Source organism: Aspergillus bombycis (genome assembly GCF_001792695.1).
Source record: "Aspergillus bombycis strain NRRL26010 chromosome Unknown contig00073, whole genome shotgun sequence".
Taxonomy (NCBI): Eukaryota; Fungi; Ascomycota; class Eurotiomycetes; order Eurotiales; family Aspergillaceae; genus Aspergillus; species Aspergillus bombycis.
In genome coordinates this window covers 78,960-94,189 of record NW_019170075.1, presented here as the reverse complement: position 1 = coordinate 94,189, position 15,230 = coordinate 78,960, and the positions used below count along the sequence as shown (strand labels likewise).

General features: G+C 48.1%; 5 protein-coding genes across 5 annotated transcripts; all 5 read left to right on the top strand.

The window, feature by feature from the left end:
• Positions 1 to 602: 602 nt before the first annotated feature.
• Positions 603 to 2,042, top strand: plyC (polysaccharide lyase family 1 protein; the record flags this gene model as incomplete). Its single annotated transcript, XM_022535778.1, has 4 exons — positions 603 to 961; positions 1,031 to 1,383; positions 1,443 to 1,700; positions 1,753 to 2,042. 4 exons carry the CDS (start codon positions 603 to 605, stop codon positions 2,040 to 2,042), a joined length of 1,260 nt encoding a protein of 419 aa, XP_022386977.1.
• Positions 2,043 to 3,556: 1,514 nt separating this feature from the next.
• ABOM_008648 (endoplasmic reticulum-resident kdel protein) lies at positions 3,557 to 4,980 on the top strand (the record flags this gene model as incomplete). Its single annotated transcript, XM_022535777.1, has 2 exons — positions 3,557 to 4,514; positions 4,571 to 4,980. 2 exons carry the CDS (start codon positions 3,557 to 3,559, stop codon positions 4,978 to 4,980), a joined length of 1,368 nt encoding a protein of 455 aa, XP_022386978.1.
• A 3,774-nt stretch (positions 4,981 to 8,754) lies between these two features.
• On the top strand, positions 8,755 to 9,132 carry ABOM_008647 (uncharacterized protein; the record flags this gene model as incomplete). The annotated part of the gene is made up of 2 exons (XM_022535776.1): positions 8,755 to 8,886; positions 8,944 to 9,132. The coding sequence occupies 2 exons, from the start codon at positions 8,755 to 8,757 to the stop codon at positions 9,130 to 9,132; spliced, it is 321 nt and encodes a 106-aa protein (XP_022387022.1).
• A 1,343-nt stretch (positions 9,133 to 10,475) lies between these two features.
• On the top strand, positions 10,476 to 12,642 carry ABOM_008646 (glutamate--cysteine ligase; the record flags this gene model as incomplete). The annotated part of the gene is made up of 6 exons (XM_022535775.1): positions 10,476 to 10,486; positions 10,551 to 10,626; positions 10,687 to 10,752; positions 10,806 to 10,915; positions 10,986 to 11,117; positions 11,169 to 12,642. The coding sequence occupies 6 exons, from the start codon at positions 10,476 to 10,478 to the stop codon at positions 12,640 to 12,642; spliced, it is 1,869 nt and encodes a 622-aa protein (XP_022387023.1).
• A 1,411-nt stretch (positions 12,643 to 14,053) lies between these two features.
• ABOM_008645 (amidohydrolase family protein) lies at positions 14,054 to 15,211 on the top strand (the record flags this gene model as incomplete). The annotated part of the gene is made up of 1 exon (XM_022535774.1): positions 14,054 to 15,211. One exon carries the CDS (start codon positions 14,054 to 14,056, stop codon positions 15,209 to 15,211), a length of 1,158 nt encoding a protein of 385 aa, XP_022387021.1.
• Between the last annotated feature and the right edge of the window lie 19 nt (positions 15,212 to 15,230).

The following is a 15,230-nucleotide window of genomic DNA, read 5'->3' as shown; positions in this document are numbered from 1 at the left end:
CTTGCCCACCCCCCCTTTAAAGAAGCTTCCTATCGTGTATTTGGTGTTGCACGTTCACTGGGAAGTAGGAGATATAGTGCTAGTTAATGTCAGTTATACAGTCCATTCTTAGAACAATTCATGAGTTCAGGGGCTATCCGGCACATTGCGGGCCTCTAGAAAACATATAAATAGTTCGTAATAGGTGGAATATGCCATTCCATCATGCAGGGGCTAGACAATCTGATTGGGTGCAACTAACAGACAGAGTCTTATCCGAAACATAAAAGCGTCCGAGCACTGTCGATCTCCGCGGTTCTGTTACCGGATAAAGTAGGGTTGTCGGACCCTGTGACAGCCGAGAAGCACTAGGGGCTGCACAGTCGGCAGCTAAACATCGCTTAAACATCGCATATACCGAGTCAGACTCTCTTTTAATTTAATGGGAACTGCCAAAACACCCGATTCATGCATCAATCAACGGCTTCCTTGGCAGCTAATCTGTATGCGACACGGCGTTGAACGGTTGTAGGTATAAATATGCGCCCGAGGCATCGCGGGATGAAATGGAGAGATAATCTTCTACCACTTTCGTTTCTGTTTCGCCTTGTTCGCTATTCAAGATGCGGCTCACTCTCTCCTTCATCAGTCTCTTGTCGCTTCTCCACTCTACGTCGGCCTTGATCGCCTTCCCTGGTGCAGAGGGGTTTGGCGCGAACGCGGTCGGCGGTCGTCAGGGTGAAGTGTACGTTGTGTCGAACTTGAACGACTCCGGCGAAGGGTCGTTGCGCGATGCTGTATCTCAGTCCGGTCGGATCGTGGTGTTCTCTGTGGGAGGAGTGATTGAAATCACCGATCGCATTGTCGTATCGAAACAAGTGACGATTTTGGGACAAACGGCCCCTGGCGATGGAATCACCGTATATGGAAATGGGTGGTCATTTTCGAACGCTGACGATGCCATCGTGCGGTATATCAGGATGTAAGCATCAACCTATTGCATTTTGTCTCACGCAACATCCATGCTAACGAGGGGAACCCAAATACATAGTCGCATGGGCAAAGGCGGTTCATCAGGAAAAGACGCCATGGGCATCGCCGACGGAAAGAACATGATCTTTGACCACGTCTCTGTCTCTTGGGGTCGTGACGAGACATTCTCGATCAATGGTGATGTCACTAACGTTACCATTCAGAACAGTATCATCGCCCAGGGTCTGCAGACACATTCCTGTGGCGGCTTGATGCAAACCGACGGTGGTGTATCGCTGTTCCGCAATCTGTACATTGACAACAAAACGCGCAACCCTAAGGTCAAGGGTGTCAATGAGTTCACAAACAACGTGATCTATAACTGGGGCGGTGGTGGTGGCTATATTGCCGGAGGCTCTGAGGGAGAGTCCAGTGCGTCACATACCTTGCTGATTCCTATGTCTGGTATGCTGGGCTAACGCTGTAGACAGATGTTAACGTCATCGGGAACTATTTCATTAGCGGACCGTCTACCTCAGTCACAGCGTTTACTCGTGGCAACGAGAACTTCCATGCCTATGTTGAGACAAACTACTATGACTCCGATAAGGACGGCACTCTCAATGGCAGCGAGCTGGGTGTGGCCTCTTCCAACTACGGCGGCATGGATCTCGTCACCGCAAAGTACGACTATCCAGCTGTCGCGTCCGTCTTATCTCCGGATGATGCCCTGACTTATGTCACCAAGTGTAAGTTACATTTTCACAAATATTCCACCGATACCATACTAATAGTAAGTAGATGCTGGAGCATCAAAGGTGAGGGACAGTGTCGACACCCAATTAATCGCCCAGGTCGAATCCTATGGCAAAGATGGCGCACTGATTTCCGACGAAGCGGACATGGGAGGCGCAGGCGACCTCGACCAGGGTACGGCCCCTACCGATACCGATGGTGATGGAATCCCCGACGATGCCGAGGCAGAGCTTGGAACGGACCCCAACACTGCGGATTCCATGGAGCTGGATGCCAGCGGGTATACATACCTGGAGGTTTGGGCAAACTCCCTGGTTCCTTCCAGCTATGCGTAATTCTTTAGCATGGTTTGCCAGGTGTTCATCATACCTTGCATTGTACATACATACTTCGTACATACTCTTTTACTGAGCAGCTGCGTCAATTCATAAAGGCAATCGAGCATATATAAACGTGCGAATGTCTCTTTCGGTAGTTATGCAGAGTCCTTTGAGCTCATGAAGTCGTGGATCAATTGCTCCAGGATCCTGTTCCGCACGTAGTAATGACTCCAGCCAGGGCCACGGCTCGGGATTTTCCAGGGCATTTCTAAGTCATCCGGAGCTGTGTGCCCTCTAACGAAGCATCACGCATGCTCGCTCACATTTTTAATTGGGTCTGTATTTTATTAATTGGCAATGCGTTCTCAAGCTAAAGCAGTAGGTCGTGGATCGTAGTGGTTAGCGTTTGGGGGCCGCATCCACTTATCTAGAGCCGGATGAATCCAGGTGGAGAGGGAAACAGTTTCTGGACTAGGACCCCTCAAATATACTCCGGTGCTCTTCTGACAGGCAGCGTGCTATCCTGATTCTCTATTTTCTGATGGTTGTCTCGCTGCGTTCTCCCTTTCCGGATGCCTTGTCTACGCTAGGTCCTTAATTGCCTGAGTCTGCCCTAGCTTGTGACCGCGAAGTAATTAGAAGATCCAAGGGTGTTTCTCTACGATCGACATAATGCCAAGCTTTATAGGAATAGGAGAAAAGGTATAACGTGCAGCGTTAGAGTCATAGCCACGCTGACACGTAAGTTTTGGCGAACGAGTTACTGAAGGTCCGCCACTAGGAAGACGAAGGATCTGAACCCCCGATTAAAAACAAGAGCTTGGTGACCAGGGTTATAACTGGCCGACCGCAAGGCCCACGGGTGTTCATATGGAGCTTGGCTTACCGCCAAGAATAAGAAGCTTGACGTTGCGCCACCGGTGTGGTTTTGGCTGCCACAGTTCCGTTCTATACTCCGTGCCATTGTGCTTAGCATTTGCTTGTCTCTGAGTAACTATCTCATTAAATGCTTGGTAAGCCTGTCCGTCCTACCACAAGTCACAAATCAATGTTAAAGCTAATATCCTCTACTCCATAGACTTTTAATACGCTACTTTATAGAGTGGGGCCGAGTTGTTCTTTGTGCCCTGTAGGCTCTAAGCCATCCTCGGGCGTCACTGTGGGCCATACCACCAAAATGGCCTTGACGGCGCCCCCCGAAACGCACGGCTAGTCCTTTAACCCTGGTAAAAGGACTAGGATAAGGCTGATGGGCCAACGCTTTGCCTAGGATCATTTCCGAGAAAGGGAAAGTTAAGGGTGTTGCGATCTACTAGACCAGCGAATAAAACGGAAATGTGCCGTCCAACCCAAGACTATTGCACAGTCAAGACATCATGCCCCTTACGGACCAGGATATGATGTTACATCGTTTTGCCTGGGGTTAGTGACGCTAAGTAATGGGGTCCCAAGCTTCCTAGAAATTCCGTTGAGAGATTTTCTTAAAACACACTCGCTCGCCATGTCGTTCCAACCATAGACTAGACATCATGTTAAGGCCGACCCAGAACCGTTGTCTGCTTCGTCTCGGTCTCCTTGCTGTCATCGGTGCCATACTTGCACTGTTCATCTGGTCCCTGTGGTTCGGTGTCAACTCCGATCGAGACAATGTGCCATCCTTGATTAACCATCTCATTCCTGCGGGTCATTGCGCCTGCCAAACAGCTGTGTCATTCGAATGCGGGAGTTGCCTCCATTGTGCTTCTGGCCAATCCGACGACCCAACACCAAAGGCACGGGCCTATAACCCAGTCTACGACGCACACAACCTATCCCTCAATGCTGCCCAGTGCCAGAGCTTCTTTCCAGGCCTCTTCGAAGATGTCCACCGCGCGCAGACATTCTGGACTGCGAAAAGTGGCATATCGATGCATGACCTGAATGAGATTCATCTAGTTGATGGTATGACCCGTGCTGCAGTTGTTAACGGTCAGCTATATGTGATATCCACTCATTCCAGGGGCGATGACCATCGCCGCAAGATCTTGGGCATCTTGGGTTCGATCCATCGGGCACTAACAACGGGCCCTGATACTTCTGCTCTGCCGAATACGGAGTTCGTTTTCTCCGTTGAAGACAAAGTAGACGATGTTGCCAGTCCACATCACCCTCTATGGGTATTGGCCCGGAAACAGGATGAGCAAGCCGTGTGGCTCATGCCAGACTTCGGCTTTTGGGCATGGGAACACGGCAAGGTTGACGGCAAAGTCGGTCCGTATACTCAGGTGGTTGATCGTATTCGACACAAAGAGGTACCCTGGGAGGAGAAAGAGACAAAACTGGTGTGGAGGGGGAAACTGAGCTTCGCGGCGAAGATGCGGCGGGCATTGCTGGAGACAGCAAGGAATCAGCCGTGGGCTGATGTCAAGGAAATAATATGGAAGGACCAGACGAACTTTATTAGCATGGAGGACCACTGCCGGTATCGCTTCATTGCTCATGTAGAAGGTGAGCATAGTTTTCCCTGCTCATGCCAACGGGCACTGCTAACAGATCTGGATCAGGACGATCCTATTCTGCGTCTCTGAAATATCGCCAGGCATGCGGTTCTGTCGTCGTCGCACATAAACTCCAATATATCCAACACCATCACTACCTCCTTGTCTCGTCCGGCCCGGATCAGAATTTTGTCGAAGTGGAGCGCGACTTTTCTGATCTGCCCGGAAAGATGCAGGCGTTACTAGAGAATCCAGCGTCTGCTGAGCGCATTGCCAATAACAGTGTGACTACCTTTCGGGATCGGTATTTAACTCCAGCTGCAGAATCATGTTATTGGCGCGCGCTTCTGAACGGATGGACAGCGGCGTCGCCACATATCACGGACGTAATTCCGCCATCTGAATTTGTACTGAGAGGAATTCGCTATGAGTCTTTTGTATTGCTTGATAGCCAGAAAATGATGAACTTTCCATAACCAATATTCAGTGATATGAAGTACACATAGATTACAGAATAGCCACAAGATATAGAATACAGTACCATCAGCAAGAATGCTCTCTGCATTAGCAGTACGCAACAGGGAAAACGGGCATCACGAGTCGCTGCTGGTGGAGCTTGAGCCCCCAGACAAGTCTTCCCAACGCTATACGTTCAGAGTATGCAGATCAGACACGTTGATCCGATTCCCTCGATTGCTGGAGCCGCACGAACTGCTTATAATGTAGGGATCTATGATCATCAGATCGCGCGATCGGCTCTTTTGCAAGCCCGAAAATCGGATCGGTACCGATACGACCAGTTCAATCGCCTGGTTAGGTAGATAGTTAGTTGTTTTGAACATGCAGTTCCTGACCAGCCCGGCCGGTTACAGGAACTTCTTGCAGATAGTACCATCAAGCCCCGGATCCGTTCCGGGATGCCACCAACGTGCACCTAAGAAGCAAAGAGAACACGGGGCTCTTCCTAGACTATTTACACGCGGCAGTTAAGGTTACCGGTCCCATCACTAGCTTCTTTGTCCGCCGCTATCAGGTGGCTCGTGAGTCTTCCTCTTCGACAAATAGCGGCGACTGAGGCACGTCTCCCATAGGTTGATCTCCATTGGAACTAGTCTGTGCTGCGTAGTGTAGCTTGGTGGTGTTATGTGGGTGACCGGGAAAAGGGGGTCGGTTGATTACAGTGGGTTTTTTTTTTTTTTTTTGCTGATTTTGCCGACTCAGCTCGGCTTATTCGTATAGGCGATAGGCTAAGATGGCTAGTGATCAATAGTTACTGATCTACATCCCCTCCGATACCGATTTGGCCCTGTGGAGCAGACGCAATTAAACTCAAAATTCAATGATCGCCTCTACTGCGCAGTATAAAAGGTCGCTTACTCGCCCACCAACTTAAGCATCGGTCTCTTCCCCGTGTTCTTTTGCCCTCTAGTTTTCCCCCGTGCTTGTAGGGACTGCTGCTTCCTATCCAGAATTTTGCAAATTTGGCCAAGATCTATTCTTATCCTCCGATTCGGCCGAAATGAGGATAATTCAAGTTCTGGCTTTCCTACTAGGAACAGCTCTAGCCCAGGACGACGTTAGCAGCGGCAACAATCCCAGCAACGGCGGCGGCAGCGCTCCTCTCTGCCCGACCGGGTTGTATAGCCAAGCCCAATGCTGTGGTACGGACACACTTGGGTTGTTGGACATTGGCTGCAAGAACCCGAGCTCTAGTCCATCCAACTTAGCGGATTTCAAGAGCGAATGTGCGAAATCAAAAAAATCAGCAAAATGCTGCGTACTTCCTATTGTCAGTTGAGCCTATGTCCAAGTTCTCATGCTATTTTGCTTTTGTCTAATTCTTTCCCACAGGCTGGTCAAGATGTACAATGTGCAGACGCTGTTTGAACGGAAGAGGAAAACGTGATTTAAATACGACACACCAAGAGAATGTGAATCAATCGATGCTGGTAACTAGCCACTATAGTTATTATAGTATCTTGACATATTTTGAAGTACGAGAGATATAAAGTTTGCAAAACTGTGCAGCATAGCCTTACAGCTTTAGCCTTTGAGCCTGTGAAGATAGATCTACCTGCAGGGCAGAAGGCCTCCATTGGCCTACGGTATAAATACTTTGGTTCGGTGGTTTTAAACCAGAGCCCATTGGTGTTAAAACTATATAGGTATTGAAACTAAAGTAATGACGCCCCTCTGGCGCGGTGTTTACGTTGCTAAAAATGGACATCGTGGTTTTTAAACCACCACGGTCTTATAGCTCCACTCCAGTGTTAATACTATAGTGGTTTTAAATTTTTAAATATATAGCATTCTCATGGTCTACATGATGAAGTGAACTTGGTAGGAAACTGGCAGAGAAGAGAGGATGGAGAAGAATTTGAGATAGGGTGCTCAAGTAACGGAATAATTACCGCAGATATATCCTGTATAGTTCCCAGACTCTGTTCGTAGTTGAAACCATTGCGTCTTTATGTTCCGACGCTAAAACAAGATCCTAGAATCATGCAGATCTATTACAGGACACGGCTAGCTTTGTGGCACTCAATATCTGGGTGTATTTCATCCTCGAAATTGATTAGCCATTCTTTCTATAGCAAGTCTGACTCCTCATAGATCCATACCCTATTGTTCCTGTCTTTGAGGACTGGATTTTTCCCCATGTTCTTATAGGCGGGCGTGTCCCGACGTCTCGCGTTATACATACCATGCCTCTTCGGGCTTAACTATGGTTGGAGGTCTACCTGCGGTGAAGATGGTCAGGGCGGAACAGTGCCGTTTAATGTCTACCAGAGAGAAATCTCGAAGTGCTAGCCACAATAAACGGAAGCCAGGTGAACCCTATGTTGAGGATGATGAACGGGGAAGAATGCGGTAATGGATTGGCTCGGTTAGCCTACACTGACACCATCATTCGAGTTTATATTACAACTGATGGCCCATGGTGTCTAGGGGGGGTGGATGCCGAATTGTCAGGCATCGGTTATCATGAGGATGGCCAAAGCATTAGTCGGTGTTTTGTAACACCTGGCAAGACACATGAACCTGGTATTTCCATCGGACGTGGCCCCTGTGATGCAGAGGACGAATGCTTAGACAAGTCCTAGACGCACCAAGCTTCAACTTTGGGCTCTGGGGTACGAAAGAGCTTATAAAGCTTCTATAACCTATTTATGATGGAATCTGTTAGAGTAGTCTGTGCTATAGATCCCGGTTATAAAATTAGGTTGTGGAGTACAGCAGGTATGAAGGCCATTACTTTGTTTAGGAGTCCACTCCATTGCCCTCCGAAGCAGTGGCACTTCCGTCATGGCGTCCACCTTTGGGCAGCTACACATGCAGCGCCGATTGCTCGGACCCATCGAGGCGGACCGATGTCCTTCTTTGCCTTGGCTATCAGTCAGTTATTTACCCCCGGAAAATGTGCGGGTAGATCCAGTTCGAAGCAGTAGACTTGAAGAGCGGCACTATATTATCATTCTTTCAATCAATGCCATCTCATTCAGCATAATAAGGCTGGTTTGGGGAATGGCTGTGTGATCTCGCTGCCTTTTCTGATATGCCAAGTCAGCGCGTATCGCCTCTTTTTGTCCTGTGGCTGACAAACAAGTACACGAATCACATCGATTAGCAGAAGTCTCAGTATCCATACAAATGCCATTATTGGATCGTTAGATGCCAGTACGAGGCCGATGTATAAAGTCTGACGAGCGCTAGTAGAGCCCCGCAGCTTTTGCTTAGCTACCCCTTTCCTCTGGGCTGAGCTTCTGTAATTATTTAGAGTCGTTAGCTGTTCAGATTGGTGAAAGAATCCGAGGTTTCATGGTTGGGAAGACAAAGCGCCATGGGACAAGCGGAGAGTCGCGAGTACCATTACTCTCCATTACCTCAGGGATATATCCCTCTGCTGTGCTTACTGCCTAGCAAGGAGAGAGACTCCTGTATTCTAAGGTCGTCTGTTCGACTATCCCTTGGAGCAGTTGGCAGACACAACCCACCAGTACGAGGCTATATCCTATGTCTAGGGTGACTTGAACAGCCCTCAATCAATCTCTTTACAGGGCTGTAATTTCCCCGTTACTGCCAATCTTCACACAGCTCTGTTGCACATTCGTGACCGGTACATCGATCGGATTCTCTGGATTGATGTGGTTTGCATAAATCAGCAGGATCTCAAGGAGAGGGGGGAGCAGGTTCGACGCATGGCTGAAACATCCAGTAAAGCTAGGAGTGTGATTGTTTGGCTCGGGAATATGGCAAATGAGAGTGATAAAGCACTGGAGAAGATACGGATCGCAGCTCAGAGGCAGTATCGCGTGGACGACAAGCCTACCAAGGAAGCGGTGTTCTCTTTGCTCCAGCGATCCTGGTTTAAGCGCATATGGGTACCCTAAACCTCACCTACCAAACTAAAGCCTTCCATTTCTGATAACTATAATCAGGTGCTTCAGGAGGTTGCTGCCGCGCGACAGGTAAACAATTTCCGCCGACGACATTTGATATTCTTCCCTGGTATGCGTCAAGCGCAACTCGTCGCACCAAGCTCTACGTGTTTCGCTTTCGGGTACCTCCCAGGTGGCCACGTCCAAACCAGATATGGGTGCAATGGAATATTGCAAATAGGACTGTGAGCCTGAGAAGCTCTCTGTGCAAGTCGAATTCGGTGAAGTTGCACTCGATGCTAGAAAGGGGCCAAAATGTCTTTCGGATATCTGTGGAAGACAGTCAACTCATGATGCGTGTCCCGCCCTCTGATCAGCAGAACCCCCGGCTGTATCCCACAGAAATTTTGTTTTATACTAGCGGTACAGGGATAAGGATGTGGAAGTCTGACGTAAGTGTACAAACATCAACTTTCTAATGATTTGGAAAATGGAGCTCACCTAATATCAGTTCAATAATTTCACTCTTGAACCAGGACCTTTGAACTACAGTGGGGTATGACGAAAAAGGTATAGAGAGGGTTTCTTCCTTATACCTGAATACAGCCTGTTCGGTCCTTCCCCAGTTGTTAAAATCTGGGGTTAAAACTAATTTATATATGGGCATTTGCCATTTGTTCATCACAAATCTACTTGTTGGGGGGATCTTTTGTTGTATTTCTTGTTTGTCGGCAGCATGGTTCAAGCTTATTAACTCAAGCAGAGCACTAAGCCTCGGGTTTCGTATAAACTCTAGCCTTTTGTCTTTGATACAGTGATAATAACCTTTTAATATGAGCTCTAATGCAAGCGGGATCTGGAATGCTTTGGGGACCGACGCAGGATTTCTAACACTGCACTTCGGTATGACCAAAAGCCCTATACCTTATAGGCGGAACGGGACCGCATACCAGTGCAATCCTATGTTTGATCTGCGTGTTCATTTTTTATAAGCGTTAACAACGGTCGATCCACTTAATCATGCAACTCAAGTAAACAGTCAAGAGCCTTCATGCTTACAAGCACGCGATCTTTCGTGATCCATGTACGATTGCCAAGGCTGCATACTTTAATGGTGACATCACCATGGTATACTGTCGCATGGAAGTGTTGCAGGCTCTACTCCGTAGTCTCTGGGTGAGATGTTCTCTGCTACAAAAGTCATGACAGCGGCTGTATCAACCGGCCGAGAGAGAGAGACGGGTATTCGGTAACCACAGTTTACAACTTAAACTTTGGTACAAGGCAGATCATGACGGGTGGTATACTCAACTTGTCATTGCGACCCAGACGGGACTCACCCACGGTTCGGATTGAGTATAACCCAAGAATTGCTGCTTGCGGCCTAAACATATTCCATATTGGTATAATATTGACGCAATATAATGTAAAGACAATTATTGCTCTGCGTCTCAGCTCCTTACTGCTGCAATTATAATTCTGTTGGTCGCCGCCGCCGCTATGCGCATCCAACACTATGGATACTTGACTATGATCGGCAAATTCACTGTTATCAACCTACTACTTATACCTTGCGTTTGATTTAGGTCATAATGGGTCGTGCGTACGTTGAGACTTGCCTCGAAACCTTGTACCAAGATCGGGGCTCTCCCGTTAACAAGGAATAGATGGGTCGGAAGAGCGCCTTTGTCACCAGAGGAACTTCAGAAGATTGGTCCTCAGGCGCGAAAATGGGCTGCCGAGGTACAGCTACATCCCCCTTATTATCAGATTTTTGTCAACGCTAACACATATTGCCCTAAGCAAATCCTGAACGTATGGAGGCGGGGAAAGGACATTAATAACCCAAGGGCCCTATGGGGTGACGAGGTACGTTTCAGCTGGGAGAACCATGCAGTTTTTATTCTGAATATATCCTGTAGTTGGAATATATAATGGTAGAATTTGACCCTTCGCAATCTCGTGCAACGGCGGTATTGGATCAGGAGAACGTCCTGCGTCGGTGGGATAATCAGGTGTCCAGCAAGTTGGGGTAAGTGAGGATTTAGCCCTGATTGGAGCTCGATGGCGATCACGGATCATCCAATTAATAAATAGTCTAGGGAATCACTCGAATATGAGGCCATGGATCTGCAGCCAGAAGGGCAGAGCTTTGCGATCGAGTCCACCCCTTCGAAGCCATACACCGACGAAACACGGGACCTGCTCAATGTCGAGAGGAATATGAAACGGAGGTAAGTGCGTAGTCTTGAGTGTTGGTTATGCCAGTGGTCTAACCATTACAGACGAGCATTAATCAAAGAGCTTTTGGGCCCTACTCAGTACCCGCTAACCATTGCTTCCTTTCCGCGCTTGGGTACCAAAGGCCAATTCACGACTCCCCACTATGACACCTCGCAGAGTGACGTCCACCACAGAATGTTACCACCCCAAGTGGTGGCTCCGGGGCTTCGGTATTTCTACATGAACCAACAAGTTCTTGGTCGAAGAAAACGTCCCTTTGGGCAGCATGTCCCAATATATAGGGATTGTAACACGCCGAGACCTTTCCTAGATGAAGATTGCTTAGCCGAGGGAGCATTGTTTGGGAAAGACTCTGTCTATCTCGAAGGACAGGCATTCGGCGCATCATGCTGCGCACTCCAGACCACAGTTCAAGCTGCAAACGAGCCTGATGCGAGATGGCTACACGACCAATTAGTCATTCTCGGTCCCACTATGCTGGCATTAACAGCAGCAACCCCTATCTATAAGGGGTATCTGGTTAATACAGACTCACGGTGGGACTACCTAACGGCGAGTTATGATATCCGTACTTGGGAGGAAGAATTTAGGTTTCTAGAAACTTCTAAGCAATGTTGCTCGAGTCCACTAACTCGCTGGTCCTCCAACCGAGTGTACCTTTCCCATGAGCGGCCAACAAACATAGCAAGTGCCTGTGGGCAAGTTCAAATGGACGAACCAGCAAGGCAGCAGCTCCTTGATGGGGGCATGGATGAATCTATAGCCTCATACTTTTCCAATCTTCTATGGCACGATCCACTGTGCCTGAATCAAGATGCAATCGAATTGAGCAGCCCGGAGACTAATCATATATTCGAGAAGTTTCAACACGGAGTGTGGAAGCATGTCCACCTGAAAATGCCAGAAGCTGACACAGGGGCTGGATGGCGGGTTGAGTTCCGCCCCATGGAGGTTCAACTCAAAGATTCGGAAAACGCAGCATTCGCGGTGTTCATGTTTTTGTTGTCCAAGGCCATAATGGCATACCGGTTGAACTTCTATATCTCCATCGAGTTAGTGACGGAGTCCATGCAACTCGCACAAAAGCTTGATGCTGTGACCAAGGAACGCATTTGGTTTCGTCGACGGGACTGGGCTCCAAGCGGGTTGAATTCTGTCCAATGCAATCCTCAGCACGGCTGCGCTCAGTCTCAGAAAGAGGACGTATATGCTCTGATGACCATTGATGAGATTATCAACGGCGAGCGCTCAACAGTGCCGGCTCGATTCCCTGGATTAGTGCCCATCGTTCGATCGTATCTTCTAGAGCGGGATTTGCTTCCCAATGAAGAGGCCAAGCTGATGCAATACCTCAACCTCATCAGTTGTCGGGCAAGCGGTACTCTGCCCACTCCTGCGAGGTGGATGAGAGACTTTGTTGCCGAGCATGACGACTATCAACAGGATAGCGTTGTTAGCGAGAAGATATGCTATGATATGCTGAGAGAGGTTGTGAATATGAATGAAGCCGATTGAGTCTGGTATAGATAGACTTAGCAGACATCGTTGAAGCTTACAGAAAGTTATGGTAGGAATTAGCATTAGATATACATCTTCATGGAACTCAGCATTCCCCCTGTGAGCGGTTGGTATTTGACGAGCCCTTTGGCTATAAATAAAATCCCTCACTTTACCTTTTCATGAATTCAAGGAAGTTAATTTTTATATTTCATTGCCGCCCAGCTTTTCAACATCTCATCTTATGCACATATGGGGGCAGATATGTAGACAACTGAACGAACGAGAAAGGATGAAAAATTCAGATAATTCAACTATACAAGGGTCTATAGCTGGAAACCTAGGGGCTTTTATATAGATAAGCTAATACAAAGATTCTCAGGACTGTACAGAGTGGTCTAAGATAAGAGATTTCGAAACAAAAGAAATATTGACCAAGTTCAAGCGACTCACCGATTGCTAAAGGTTTTAGATATATATTTCTAGTATGACCTTGCTTTGCACCGCCAATGCCCAGCCTAAACAGCCAGCGTGTTGAATTTTCTCTCCCTAATTATTCGAACAGACCCACTTGGCAGGGATTTTTCATTATATAGTGCCTATTTACATCCTGCCAACCATTCGCCATCCTATGTAACCGATAGACTATAATGGACAGTACATAGTCACTTGTACATTATTATTCAACTATAAAACAGAATATTGAGCAATTTCTCAACAACATCCGATGTGGTGTAATGGCTAACATCGCTGTCTCTCACACAGCAGCTCGGGGTTCGATTCCCCGCATCGGAATTTAATTTTTTCTTTTTCTCTTTCTCTTTCTATCCTCCTCATTCCTTTCTCTCCTTTCTCTTTCTTCTTTGCACAGTTCTTTTGCCCTATCCTTTGCCGCGATCAACCCTGATAAACCGGCCGTCCATTGAATCGACATACATCCCGTTATTATAAACCAGCACATGTCGCCACTACATTCTCGGCTTACCATAGTATATACTCTTTGTACTAATAGCTTGGTTTGTATTAACCATGGTTTGCTGTCATTTGTTAAATTTGTCAATCTGGCATGTATCCAAGGTTCTGTATGTGGCCCACATACTGACAGACATTGGTCAACCGTGTTCAATGCTGTTTCCAATTCCGGCGCGTGGATATACTTCCGATGTGGTTACTATCTAGCGACCTCGGTAGAACCTGTATGGATACTGACCAGAGTAATATAGGGACTGCATGTCCAAGTTGAACAAGCCGTATGGTCACGATAATCCATAGGCAATAGCACCCGGAAGGATTCCGGAAAACATCCGGACGAACACGAAGACGGATGCCACGCTAGATTCCTTCTATATAGAAAACATAACAAAGATAGATTCCCCTCCTCCTCCATGATAGTGTATTCATTACTCCAAAGTAAAGAGAAGAAATCATCATGCAATGCCACGACTGCCATCATCTTCTGCGTATCGATCTTCATACGCATATTATGCCGCCCTCTCTACCAGATCTCTCCTCATACTCCTCAAGCTCTACAGATTCCCCATGGTTGTCTCTCCGGGCAAATCCCAAGAACCCAGAAGACATAGACATGTACGTAGGCGATCGCTTCTTCCGTACAGTCGGCCGGAACTGCTACGACGTCAACACACGTCTAGCAGAGATGGACGCCACAGGAACCGATATCCAAGTGCTCAGCACGATCCCCATTCTCTTCTTTTACGACCAGCCCGCTAAGCCAGTAACGATTCTAGCCAAGCATCTGAACAACCACATCGCTGGTCTCTGTACACAACATCCCGCCCGGTTTCTAGGCCTAGCAACAGTGCCACTGCAGGATGTCCCAGCAGCAGTAGCAGAGCTGCATCGAGCGAAGAGCGAGCTCCACCTACATGGCGTGGAGATCGGCACGACCATCGACGGAATCACACTAGATGACCCGCAGTTAGACCCATTCTGGCAGGCATGTGAGGAGCTCGAGATGCCCATCTTCATTCACCCGCTGGGTTACACCTGGCTGAAAGAGAACCCAAAACTCTGGTCCAGGTACTGGAGCTCGTGGCTGGTCGGCATGCCCAGCGAGACAGCGCTTGCCTTGCATCTCCTCATTTGCTCGGGGACGCTGCTACGATTCCCTCGGCTTCGACTGTGCTTTGCTCATGCGGGCGGCTCTTTTCCTGCATTGTTGGGGCGTATTCAGCATGGATATGACTGTCGGCCGGATCTCGTAGCCACGGATGCAGGCGGTGTCACTCCCATGGAACACGCGACAATACGTGATAATATCTGGATTGACAGTCTTACTCACGATGTTGATCTTCTTGAGTTTCTGGTGAAGAAGGTCGGACCACATCGGATCGTTATGGGCAGCGATTATCCGTTTCCATTGGGAGAAGTCCCGGAAGCTGGTAGAATGATTGCACGAGATAAGCGCTTGGAGAAGTTCCTTTCACAGAAGCAAAGAGCGGATATGTTGGCTGGTAATGCGCTGCGATTTCTCAATCTGGACGCGGATGAGAAATGGAGGGATGTACTGCAAAGGCGACTGAGGGCCTGTGAGAAGGGACATCGGTTGAAGCACTATTTATCTTAGCCTCTCTCTGTCTTTCTTC